At 35.1% G+C, this 12,413-nt stretch overlaps 2 protein-coding genes across 4 annotated transcripts in view; both read right to left on the bottom strand.

Annotated features, from left to right (window-relative positions):
* LOC125670090 (uncharacterized) overlaps nucleotides 1-12,413 on the bottom strand; it is a 675,065-nt gene that overhangs the window by 180,237 nt on the left and 482,415 nt on the right. The window lies entirely within an intron of this gene.
* Nucleotides 1-12,413, bottom strand: part of LOC125670142 (phosphatidylinositol 3,4,5-trisphosphate 3-phosphatase and dual-specificity protein phosphatase PTEN-like) — a 28,108-nt gene that overhangs the window by 7,953 nt on the left and 7,742 nt on the right. For all 3 annotated transcript variants that reach the window (XM_056162650.1, XM_048905128.2, XM_056162649.1), the window contains exons 5-9: nucleotides 11,986-12,160; nucleotides 10,178-10,285; nucleotides 7,003-7,144; nucleotides 2,059-2,228; nucleotides 401-601 (exon numbers count right to left, since the gene is read on the bottom strand). In XM_056162650.1, the coding sequence (XP_056018625.1) occupies nucleotides 401-601; nucleotides 2,059-2,228; nucleotides 7,003-7,144; nucleotides 10,178-10,285; nucleotides 11,986-12,160 (796 nt within the window). The remainder of the gene's footprint in view (nucleotides 1-400; nucleotides 602-2,058; nucleotides 2,229-7,002; nucleotides 7,145-10,177; nucleotides 10,286-11,985; nucleotides 12,161-12,413) is intronic.

Raw genomic sequence — 12,413 nt, 5'->3', positions numbered from 1 at the left:
TTTAAAAATATACATATTTGTTTGTAAAATACCTTATGTTCATTATTTTTCAAATAACATGTTTGCATTATTCGCATGACTGTTTAACTTCCTATCTGTAATCTAACAGCTTAAAATTGAACATCAACGAGGAATAACACACCAGAGAAATCTGATATGGATGAAAAGTGGAGGATATGTACAACAATATTTTGAAATATAAAACAATTTTATAGTCAAAAGGTGCAGTTTTGATAGAAAGTAACCCAAAAAATTAAAACTCTTACTAGACTCGAACCTGTGATCTACAGATCAGCAGTCAACATGTAAACCTACCAAGCTAGCCAGCTAGGTGATGTAATTCAAAAGGAATATACAAATATTGCTGATATTTATAGTCATTCAAAGCAACTTCATTCACCTTAAAATTGGGACTAAAGAATTTGTGTGCTTTGTCCTTATTTGCCTTATCCAATTCAACCTTGTTCACAGTCAAGGTCAGATACTTGGATAAACTCGGGTCTGTCACTGATGGGCTTTTCCCATTCGTGTACTGGGAGGGAGTGTTGTAGTCATCCTTTCCCACAAAGAACGTGTTGAACCAAAACTGAAACATTTTCTCCTGGAAAATAAGAGAGGCAGATATTTCACTCACATGAAACTAAACATTTTACAGTAAAACACAGTTACAGCAAATACGCTTATCATGAATTCACGCTTAGAGAGAAGTGATTTTCCTTTCCAGTAGTTTTTAAACATATTAGGCTCCTAGGCAGCTGATCCCATCTCTGGTATGTCCAGGGGTCCGTGTTTGCCCAACTTTTAATTTTGTATTCCATATAGGAGTTACGAGATTAATTACTGTTCGTTATCTTCACCTTTTCATATTTACATTCTACCGTAACTTCTGTCAGAATTCCAAGCCATTAAAATAGATGTATTAACATATTTTCATCATATAACAAGATATGTTTGTAAAACATAGGCTTCTTTTCTCCAAAATTGAAATCCATGTTCAGTGATTATGGTGAGTTCTACCTGCAGAACTGTAGCTCTCTGAAAAAATGTTGTGACGGAACACAGTATTTTTTCCAGAGAGCTACAGTTCTGCAGCTAGGTAAGTTCTAGACCTGAAAACCAGAAGAGTCCTAACACTCTGGTGATAACCGATTTGCTGCTTATGAAGTCTAATACAGACATGTAAACTGCACAAACCAGAATACCTGCGAATGGAATTAGATGAACATTGAACAGCTGCTGTGGGTACGCTAGAAAACACTGTGACCTTTGACCTTTTGGCATGAAATCAATAAGTGTCACCTACTGGTCACGATCAACCAGCCAATGAAGTTTGATTATTATCACAATAAAGATTGTTCAGTTGTCAGACAAAAATTAACTGTACGCATCCTAAAAAGTCTTAGATCGATGGGCCTGAAAATCAATAGAAGTCATCTCCTTATCATGACCAACCTATGTATGAAGCTTGATGCCCACTAAATAAAGGATGCTTTAGTTATCAGTTGGACTTTAATTGCCATTGACATGCTAGAAAACCTGTCACATTGACTCCCATGACCTAAAGTCCGGTAGGGGTCATCTACTAGTCATGACCAACCTGTGTATTTATAGTTTGATATTTAGGGTTCTCAAGATATTGAGTAAATCAAAACTTGTTTACCTGCAGGTATATTCCTCCTCTTCTTCAAAGGGGGCATAATCATGAATTATTTAATTTGAATTTTGTGTCACACCCTACTTACTTATATATCATGTATTTTCACTGTCATTAATTTTCACTACTTTAAATTTGAATAAAATCATGGTATTGAAACTGCAATGAATTACATACCTGAATATTTATAAAAATAAATTTCAACAAGAAACCTTGAAAATAACTAGGATATTCAATGCTGTATATTTCAACCCCCTGCCCAACCCAATTAAACATCCAGGTAAAACGCCGTACTTAGGCAGACACGGCAGGATGAGGTAATATCTACACATTCACCCATGCTTACACTGGATAACCACATAACAATAAACAACTGAAGACATTTATCTGTATACTCCTCTTACTTTTTTCTTGGTCAGCCTGGGTTTGTTGTAGAAGACCAGCTTGATGTCCCCACACAGAGGGACCGACTGGTCTGTTCCCATGGAGAATTTGTCCTGCCCTTTCCTAATATCTTCGTATGTCTTTGAGGTATATACTTTCACTTTAAGTTGAAATACTTCAAAAAATGGACCTGTAAAATGACCATTAAACCCAAGTCAATCTTTCAACAACAAATATATGCTACTTGCAGTTGCAGCGTAAAATGATCAGGATCCAGAAGCATGAAAGTTAGTTTAGTACAACTGACAAATAACTTCTGTTAATGCTACATAGATGTAAAATTTAAACAGTAAGTTAACTGTCATTTAAAGATAACTAACTTTCCTGCAGTTTAGTCCATATATCCATTCTGAATTTGTTTACAACTACAGTAAAACAGGGTTATAGCAAACCTCCAGGGGCACCGAAAACATTTTGTTACAAGCAAACTTTGTTACATCCAATAACATTTTTCGTTATTTTCCTCTCATACGGGGATAAATCTAACTTCACAACAAGAGGTACTGTGAGCAATGCTCACTAAGAATACCCCCCGCTTACCCCAATCTCCCAAAGGGTGTTGGTAATAGGTATAAACTACCTCTTTTCTCAGTGTAAAAAACAAATGGCATGACAAACCGAACCATATTGCTACTTCGATGTCCAGTGCGCATGACCTTTGACCTTTTGACCCCAAAATCAATAGGGAACATCTTCATCCCATGGGTAATCCATATGTTTGATATGGTGACTGTAGGTGGAAAGGATAATGCTTTAGAGCCTGGAAACCATATTGCTACTTCAATGTCCAGTGCGCTTGACCTTTGACCCCAAAATCAATAGGGAACATCTTCATCCCATGTGTAGTCCATATGTATGATATGGTGACTGTAGGTGGAAAGTATAACACTTTAGAGCCCGGAAACCATATTGCTACTTCAATGTCCAGTGTGCTTGACCTTTGACCTTTTGACCCCAAAGTCGATAGGGAACATCTTCATCCCATGGGTAGTCCATATATATGATATGGTGACGGTAGGTGAAAAGGATAATGCTTTAGAGCCCGGAAACCATTGCGTCTACAGACGGACGGACGGACACAGACGGACAACCCGATTCCAGTATACCCCCCCCACAACTTGTTGCGGGAGGTATAATAAGCATGAATGCATTATTATCGGGTTCGTTACAATCATGTTTTACTGTACTGAAATATAACAAAAAAGTAAACATCATACAACTAATGATAAGATGATGGGCCTTCAGGGTCATCTGAGCGGAGCACAATCAAACAATCTAAATTAGAAGTGTTGTATTTTGATGGTGAAGTGAGGGAATATTTCATACTCTAAGCACTGAATGTCCTCAGTTATTTTCTCTTTGTTACAAAACTATGGCCGGTACCTCTAGCCTGGTCACATAAAAAACATTCTGTGCCAAGAATGATCTTTATTTAGTCATGGTTACTGATACTTGGTATGCTGTCTGACGTGTTTCATATCAATTGTTAAAGGAAGTGAACATGAAAAAAATATTTGTTGCATAATAAACTTAAAAGACCTCCTGAAACTAAATAGTGTGGCCTGAATTTAATTTGCTTGTTTCTATTACGAGATTTGATCAATTAAACACTCTTAAGTTGAAGGTTTATGGAGGTCATCCATTATTTCCCAGTATGCATCTGTGCTCTGACGTAGATGAGACACATTGCTGTTGTTGACTGGGTCACTATTATACAGCAGAAATTTATTGGATTCATATTAGAATTGATGGATAAGGTTTTGGAGCAAAAAGAATTGAAATCAAATCTAATTACAATGCATTAAGATAAAGAAGAAAACACTCCCACAAAATAACTCCAGTTCCTCCAACTTCTGAACTTACTCAGAAGCACTATAGTACTGTTATATTTCAAGATTCCAAATCAACTAATTTTATTAGATTTTAAAATATTTGGAGATAATTAAGGTGACTGTGTCTTAAAAGTACTGCAATATAGGCATATAATTTATATATTATATTTTATAATAATTGATGTACATGGACCACAGATAAATTTCAGAAATGCAATTTACAGTTAGATTATTTATTTACACTAATAAAAATTACTTATTCAGAATCTGTATCAAAATTTGAGGTTTCAAGAAATCCTTTATAATTGCAGTGCTTTTAGGAAATGCTCCCATAATTTATGTCACAACAAATGAGGGTAAAACTACTCTGACCCCCTCCCCCCAACCCAAGAGGCTGACCGCGTCTGAGCTAGTTGATAAACTGTCTGTAGGCCATAAATCTTGATAGCATGCCTGCAACAGAATTGTTACTGTATTATATCACGTGTGTGTGTAATTGGAAATATTTACACACAAATGCCATGTTGTGTTAAGATTTTAATACATGTGAATACAGAAGGTATTTTTCATTTTTGTGGTTTTCTTACTTGATTAACAAGTTGTTATCCAAGTCCTCTGAGACCCTTCTTCTCTGGATACATAAATCCATGGATCAATTATAACAGGACTTAGACACACCATATCAAAATATGGGTGTAGAGAGCTGCACTTTATGTGTATATCTATGTAATCTGACATAAAATGACAACAAAGACACCCCTTGAATGTACATAATTCTTCTCTCATTAAAATAAATTTCTGGTAAAGAAGAATTATTCTGAGAAACAATTTCTTCCTCTGTAATATCAGGTTCAAACTGATATCCCATATTTAATTCACTTTCTGCTGATGACATATTAACGTTGATGCTTACAATGTGCCAAAAATACACAATGTGTCCAACTGACATCAGCATCACTGCTGCCCTCTAGTGGATGCTAAGAGATAACCCAGCAGGGAGGTAATAATTTTTTCAATATGGCAGCTCCCAAGGATTGAAAAGATTCGTTAATCTTTATGAAATATCTCCCTACTAAAGAAAGCTACATCTTATTGATTTTCAGAATTCATTATATACATCAAAATGACAAATTTAAACCCTTTGTCACATTTTCATGTTCACTTCCTTTAAGTAATTCTTTACACACTGATTTTAACTGTTACCAATTGTCAAGTCATTCTTTACACACTGATTTTAACTGTTACCAATTGTTAAGTCATTCTTTACACACCGATTTTAAATGCTACCAATTGTTAAGTAATTCTTTACACACTGATTTTAACTGTTACCAATTGTTAAGTAATTCTTTACACACTGATTTTAACTGCTACCAATTGTTAAGTCATATTTTACACAATGAATTTAACTGCTACCAATTGTTAAGTCATTTTTTACACAATGATTTTAACTGCAGATTAATCCATTTATCTGATCAATTCAATATGTACAGCTCAAGGCAGGTGTGCCCAGTCGACAGGGGATGCTTACTCCTCCTAGTCACCTGATCCCGCCTCTGGTTTGTCCGGGGGTCCGTGTTTGCCCAACTCCTAATTTTGTATTCTTTATGGGAATATGAATATTGTTCACTTTTCATTCTCTTCATTATTTCATGAATACTAAATACAATCATCTCCTATATCACCAATATCATAACATTTATATTCATATTGCAGTGGTGGATCTAGAAAGAGAAGAGGTATTACAGGACCACTAAAATCTCTGATCCTAGGTTCACAAGTTCAAATTTTGATAGAAGCTTACATGCTCATTGCTTCACACACTCAGTTTGGTTGCTAAAAGTCCAACACATTTTTAAAGAAATGAAGCATTTTTGCCAAAAATTATTCCCTAAAGTGAAGCATAGAGCCTCATCTTAGCACCAAAAAATCTTGGCCAAGGAGTCATGAATTTCGTAAAATTCCTTTATCAATGACGTACGTACAAGTTTGTGTCTGCTATACTCTTATCAATTAACTAAAACCTACACAATTTAAATTTTTCCTCTATTTGTTTAATGGAAACACACCCACTGTGTCCCCGGTCGAATCTACTTCCTCATTTCAGGTGTATTGTAATGTCTGTAACGGGTCATACCATGATGTGAGCCAAGTAATGTGTACGACTTCCGTGCTTTTTAAAACATAGTCAGGATTGGAAATTACATTCTACATTACTATTCTTCTTAAAAGGAAATTTACAACCCTCAATCTATTAAGGCCAATTCAACTTAATCAGTAGATTATCATCCGGGGTCACATAAAATATGTGGTGGGTGGGAGGATTTAATTTTTTAATTTTTATTTCCCTGAGAAAAAAAAAAGATAATGACAAAAGGCATCACACAAAGTGTTAGTCAAGTTAACATTCAAAGAATCCTTGGTAGAAGATATAAAACCAACATTCTGTGACTTTAATCATTCACTCATGTCACTGGGAAGCAAGTTAGTTTGAAAACGTAATTTCTGCGAAAATAAAAAAAAAATTGGGATGGGCCCTTTTTAGAGGGGCGGGCAGGGATGATAATCTATCAATTAATTTTAATCGGCCTAAGCCTTAAAACTACTGCAACAGATGACCAACCTCCAGCCCCCACCCCCACCAACAACCTATCAATGACTTCAACTGTTACTCTTTACCATTCAGGATATAAATATATATATATATATATATATATATATATATATCCAATAATAAAAGTAAAGAAACACAAAACTGTTAGCGCTTTCGGTTTTAATCCCTTTTATGCTTTTATGCATTTTATAACTGTCTGAAGAGGCATTAAAGCTGAAAGCGCTAACAGTGAAATGTTATTCGAGTTTTGTGTTTCTTGACTTTTATTATTGGATGTATTTACTGTATCAAATACTGAATTCTTTTTTACAAACTATATATATATATATATCAAATAAAACTAATTCTGAATTAAAACATAATAAATGAACCCTTCATTTCCTTGTGTAGGTCCTATAAATAACGATTGAACATGTACTTTAAACTCCTGGGTGTCATAAAGTGTGGCAATTAATACTTACAGCATGTTCCACCATTATGCATAGGTATAGTGAAAAAGTCAATAGCTCTGAGTAACAACGTGACTGGCTTGTACTGGAGGTTGTGCCGAATCATGTACCCATAGTACTCCACATATCGGACTTGACTAGGTATAGTTACTCCCTGCAACACAATAAAATAACTAGGTCAATCATATAATGGACTAGACAAGTTAAATTTACTCCCTGCAACACATTAAAATAACTAGGTCTATTATACAATGGACTAGACAAGTTAAATTTACTCCCTGCAACACATTAAAATAACTAGGTCAATTATACAATGGACTAGACAAGTTAAATTTACTCCCTGCAACACATTAAAATAACTAGGTCAATTATACAATGAATTAGACAAGTTAAATTTACTTCCTGAAACACAATAAAATAACTAGGTCAATCACATACAGGACTAAACAAGTTATATATAATATAAAAATAAAATTATAAAACAAATTACATCACAAATGGTTTAAAAACTGGTTTCACACAAGTTTGAAACAAGAGGTACTGTGTGCAATGCTAACTAGGAGTAACACCCCCCCCCCCCCCCCCCCCCCAATCTCCCAAAGGGTGTTGTTAATAGGTATAAATTACATCTTTCCTGAGTGTAAAAATATGGTATGCCTTTGTAGAAGAAAATGGAAGATATAGTCCGAACACAAATCCATGGTATAAACCTATAATTTTGACCTTGAGATCAAAGGTCAAGGTCATAAAGAGGTCATGAATGTACATGACACATAGTCTCATGGTGATACACCCATGTCTTATGGTATGACTATGTCTAAACTCTATAATCAATTTTGACCTTGAGGTCAAAGTTCAAGGTCATATAGAGGTCATGAAGGTACCCGACACATTGTATCATGCACAGGCAATTGCATCGCTTGGGGGTCGAATTTACTATATAAAGAGTAAAGGTATAGAACTCTAAATATAGGGTACCCATGTTAGCCGATGTAAAAACAATAAATTAATTGATATAAAATTCTACTTTGTATTTTAATTTATTCATACATAATCAATCTACATTACTACCAAAGTTCATCCCAAAATTCCATATGCTTCCCAAGATATGCAGAAATGAACTCGGAAAAATGCCTATTATTTTTTGGTTGACTTTTAGCTGGGCCCTGACACTATACGACTACACAGAGTGTTTGAGCATTGCAACAAGCTATCAAATATCAAATAGAATGTGCAGCATAAAATATCATTTCTAAAATGAATTTCTTACCCCAATTCATAAAATGAAGTCCGTAATAGCTCCAAGTGACTGAAATTTTTTTAACCGTGTGTACTTTCACAATCCCAACCATTAACGGTAGTTATGACTAATTACCCAAAAGAGATGGAAGGACCCATAACGATTTAGAGACTCAAATACTAATATTTATCAATATTGATTCATTATAGTACATAAATTATGCTAATAACAAGTCTTTATAAATATACAAATGTCTTATCCTGTCTATTTTTATCTAAATCACATTATCACAGGTGTTTGACGATTGATAATAATGATGTCAATGTGGGTAGTTAGTGGCACCGATGAAAATGACTGTGATAACTGAAAGTACACACGGTTTAAAAATTTTCAGTCACTTGGAGCTATTACGGACTTCATTTTATGAATTGGGGTAAGAAATTCATTTTAGAAATGATATTTTATGCTGCACATTCTATTTGATAGCTTTGAATCTCAATGTATGACAAACAAGACAAATAAAGCACGTCTCAGAAGCATGTCAAAATACATGTGTATGTACAGTGAAAACTGCCCAATCCGACACCTGCACAAACCGTTTCACTGGGCATTACGACCCTTTTTTTTACATTCTTCATTGTTTTTTTACACTGTTTATTTCAACACATTCTGTTTTCCAACAAAAAAAAAATCGTTGTCATCCAGTAGATGTCAGATTACACAGGTTTCAATATTCGTGCAATGAGAAAATCAGATCCATGTTCAAGTTATCTTTAGCACCGGAGGTCATATCCTTGGACGCTGTGACCTAATATGTCCAAGCTGGTCATTATATATAAGTCTTCACCTCTCTAAAGTTACTGTGCAGAAACAAAGCAATGAAAAGAAGAGCTGGAGATGACAGAAACAAAACAATGAAGAGGCGAGCTGGAGATGATAGAAACAAAACAATGATTGATTGATGTTTTTTCGCCACACTCAACAATTTTTCAGTTATCTGGTGGTGCCCAGTTTTTATTGGTGGAAGAGAGAACCCAGATACAATGTACCTGGGAAGAGACCACCGACCTTCCGAAAGTAAACTGGGAAACTTTCTCACTTACCGGCGCGATTGGGATTCGAACCCGCGCCGACAGAGGTGAGAGGCCGCGTGATTTTGAGCGCGATGCTCTAACCACTCGGCCACGGAGGCATGAAGAGGAGAGATGGAGATGATAGAAACTAAACAATGAAGAGGAGAGCTGGAGATGATAGAAACAATGAAGAGGAGAGCTGGAGATGATAGAAACAATGAAGAGGAGAGCTGGAGATGATAGAAACAATGAAGAGGAGAGCTGGAGATGATAGAAACAATGAAGAGGAGAGCTGGAGATGATAGAAACAATGAAGAGGAGAGCTGGAGATGATACAGAGGAGCACTGTTTGACTCTCTTAACCAGTTTTCAATGGACAGGACATTAAGGATGATTATGACATACACAATAAACAAACTTTTATTCACATGCGAGAAATTTTTGTGAGGTTCATGAGAACCTCATCACTATGAATATTTCTTACTGCAAGAGTCCTTTCATACCTTCCGTATTTGTTTAAGATTATCTCAGTCACAGAAATAGCCAGTTTATCACTTGTAAGTCACTAAATAAAGTCGAAAATAAGAGTTGGTTCAGAGTACATGACTGTGAAGTAAAGTTACCACAATATAAAGAAATGTTCCTTTCCCCGAGGTTACAAACCAGTGGGGTTTATTCTACAGCCATGAAAACCGAACCCCAACTTAATTTTAAGTTGAACCAAAAAACATTTATTTTCCGTACCTATCAACTCATTACTCAACATAATGAATCATGTTCACAGCAATTCAACAACTTTTGAAGGATGGCCCTACCTTATTACTAACAAAATCCTCAATTTTCAGGCTCAAGTCTTTATAAACAAATGATATACCTTTTCATCCCTGGTTCGAGTTTGTCCATAATATTTCAGTGCTGCATCAGCATCTGTAAACTTCTTCCTGTGTAACATGTACGCACAGATCATTACTCCTGTTCTACCCTGTCAAACAGAAATTATAACACTCATGTAAACAATGAGTTACAAAGTAAAAATTAACAGTTAAACATGCTTATAACAAACAAACTTATAACAAATTCATGTAAATCATAACACTCAGGTAAACAATGACTTACAACGTTAAAAAAATAACAGTTAAACATGCTTATAACAAACAAACTTATAACAAATTCACGCTAAAAAAGCCTTATTGCAAAGTGATATTCATTCTACCATGAGAGAAAAATGACATAAATTTCACTGGAAATAATGAAGTTTGGTTATAATGAACTGTTTTTGGCTACCCTGGAGGTTCGTTATAACTGTGTTTTATTGTGTAATGAATTTTTGTTATAATGAACTGTTTATCGTTGGCCCTGGAGGTTCAATATAACTGTGTTTTACTGTATAATGAAGTTTAGTTATAATGAACTGTTTTTGGCTGGCTATAGCCATGATTTTCTTTATCACTATTTATCTCATCTTCAGTCATGAAATCTTTAAGAAATATATACCTCAAGTTATCAGCTATGAAAATTTTACTTACATTTGTGACTGATATAGAAGAGTATCTGACTTGGATTTCTTGAAAAAATCTCAAATTTAAGTGTCTTGAAGTTCAATTCTAATCAGCAACACAAAAATACATTTTTCAAGAATTATGTCAACAATCAATGCTCAATTCTATTGGTACCATTTAGCCCTGATCGACTTCTTGATTAGTCCACATAACATAAACATTTTTTGGATATAATGGGGAAAACATTAGCAAGTGTTCATATCATCAATAATCAACTAAATAAAAGTGATATTTTCAATCAAGAATGATAAATTATTTTCATGCTGTATATCATAAGTAATATTTTCAAAATATTTTAAAAAGTATCGAAAAAATATGGATGCATCATTTTATGCCTCAATGTATCACATTAACCCCTTTACATCACAAAACGTCGACTGCCTGTATTCAGACATCCTACTTTTATTGCATTTAAATCTGAATACAATCCTGATCCTAATGAATAAAATACATAAAGCATAAAAATCAATTTCTTTAAAACTTGTCCATCAAACGTTACAAAATCCAAACTTGATCTGTAGTTTGCCATGCTGAAACTACACTGTAAGTTCCAAATGAATCCTCCCAAGCATAACGGAAAAAAGTCTGGAAAATCAATATGGGACAGACTGACAGACAGACAAACAGACAGATGGAGAAATTTATAGTCCCTTTCAGTTTTACAAACTGGTAGAGGACAAATATTGATAGATCATGATAGGGAAAATAGAGCACATTTTATGCAATAAGGCTTTGTATTGCTCACCTTCCCTACTTTGTATTGCTCACCTTCCCTGCTTTACTAAGACTTTGTATTGCTCACCTTCCCTACTTTGTATTGCTCACCTTCCCTGCTTTGTATTGCACACCTTCCCTACTTTGTATTGCTCACCTTCCCTGCTTTGTATTGCACACCTTCCCTGCTTTGTATTGCTCACCTTCCCTGCTTTGTATTGCTCACCTTCCCTGCTTTGTATTGCTCACCTTCCCTGCTTTGTATTGCTCACCTTCCCTGCTTTGTATTGCTCACCTTCCCTGCTTTACTAAGGCTTTGTATTGCACACCTTCCCTGCTTTGTATTGCACACCTTCCCTGCTTTGTATTGCTCACCTTCCCTGCTTTGCTAAAGCTTTGTATTGCTTACCTTCCCTGCTTTACAGTGGATAGCTGCAATGTTTCTACCATCCTGTCTTAACCAATCATCCAGGTCCTCACAAAATGGTTTGATCAACTCTAAACGAGGAGGATTGTGGTCGTCGAATGGGTAGCTGACCACTCTATTGTGAAATTTGCTTACATCATAAGAACGCTCAGAACATCTAAATCAAAGACAAAAGAAAACATTTATCACACAAAATTCTACAATTTTGAATACTACTAAATATACAGAACTTATATTCACTGAAAATGAATAGATTAAATTCCCAAGAGAAAAGAAGAGCATTACAATGGGCACTGTCTTGAAGTGACAAGTCGAGCCTCATATGTGAGCCTTGTCATTGAAAACTCATTAACCAAACTCACAAACAATCAATGAGCCTAGTCATTGGAAACTCATTAACCTCACTCACA

Source organism: Ostrea edulis, chromosome 4 (assembly GCF_947568905.1).
Source record: "Ostrea edulis chromosome 4, xbOstEdul1.1, whole genome shotgun sequence".
In the NCBI taxonomy this organism is placed as follows: domain Eukaryota; kingdom Metazoa; phylum Mollusca; class Bivalvia; order Ostreida; family Ostreidae; genus Ostrea; species Ostrea edulis.
The sequence above is the reverse complement of the archived record's forward strand: the minus strand, read 5'-3'. Positions and strand labels throughout refer to the sequence as shown.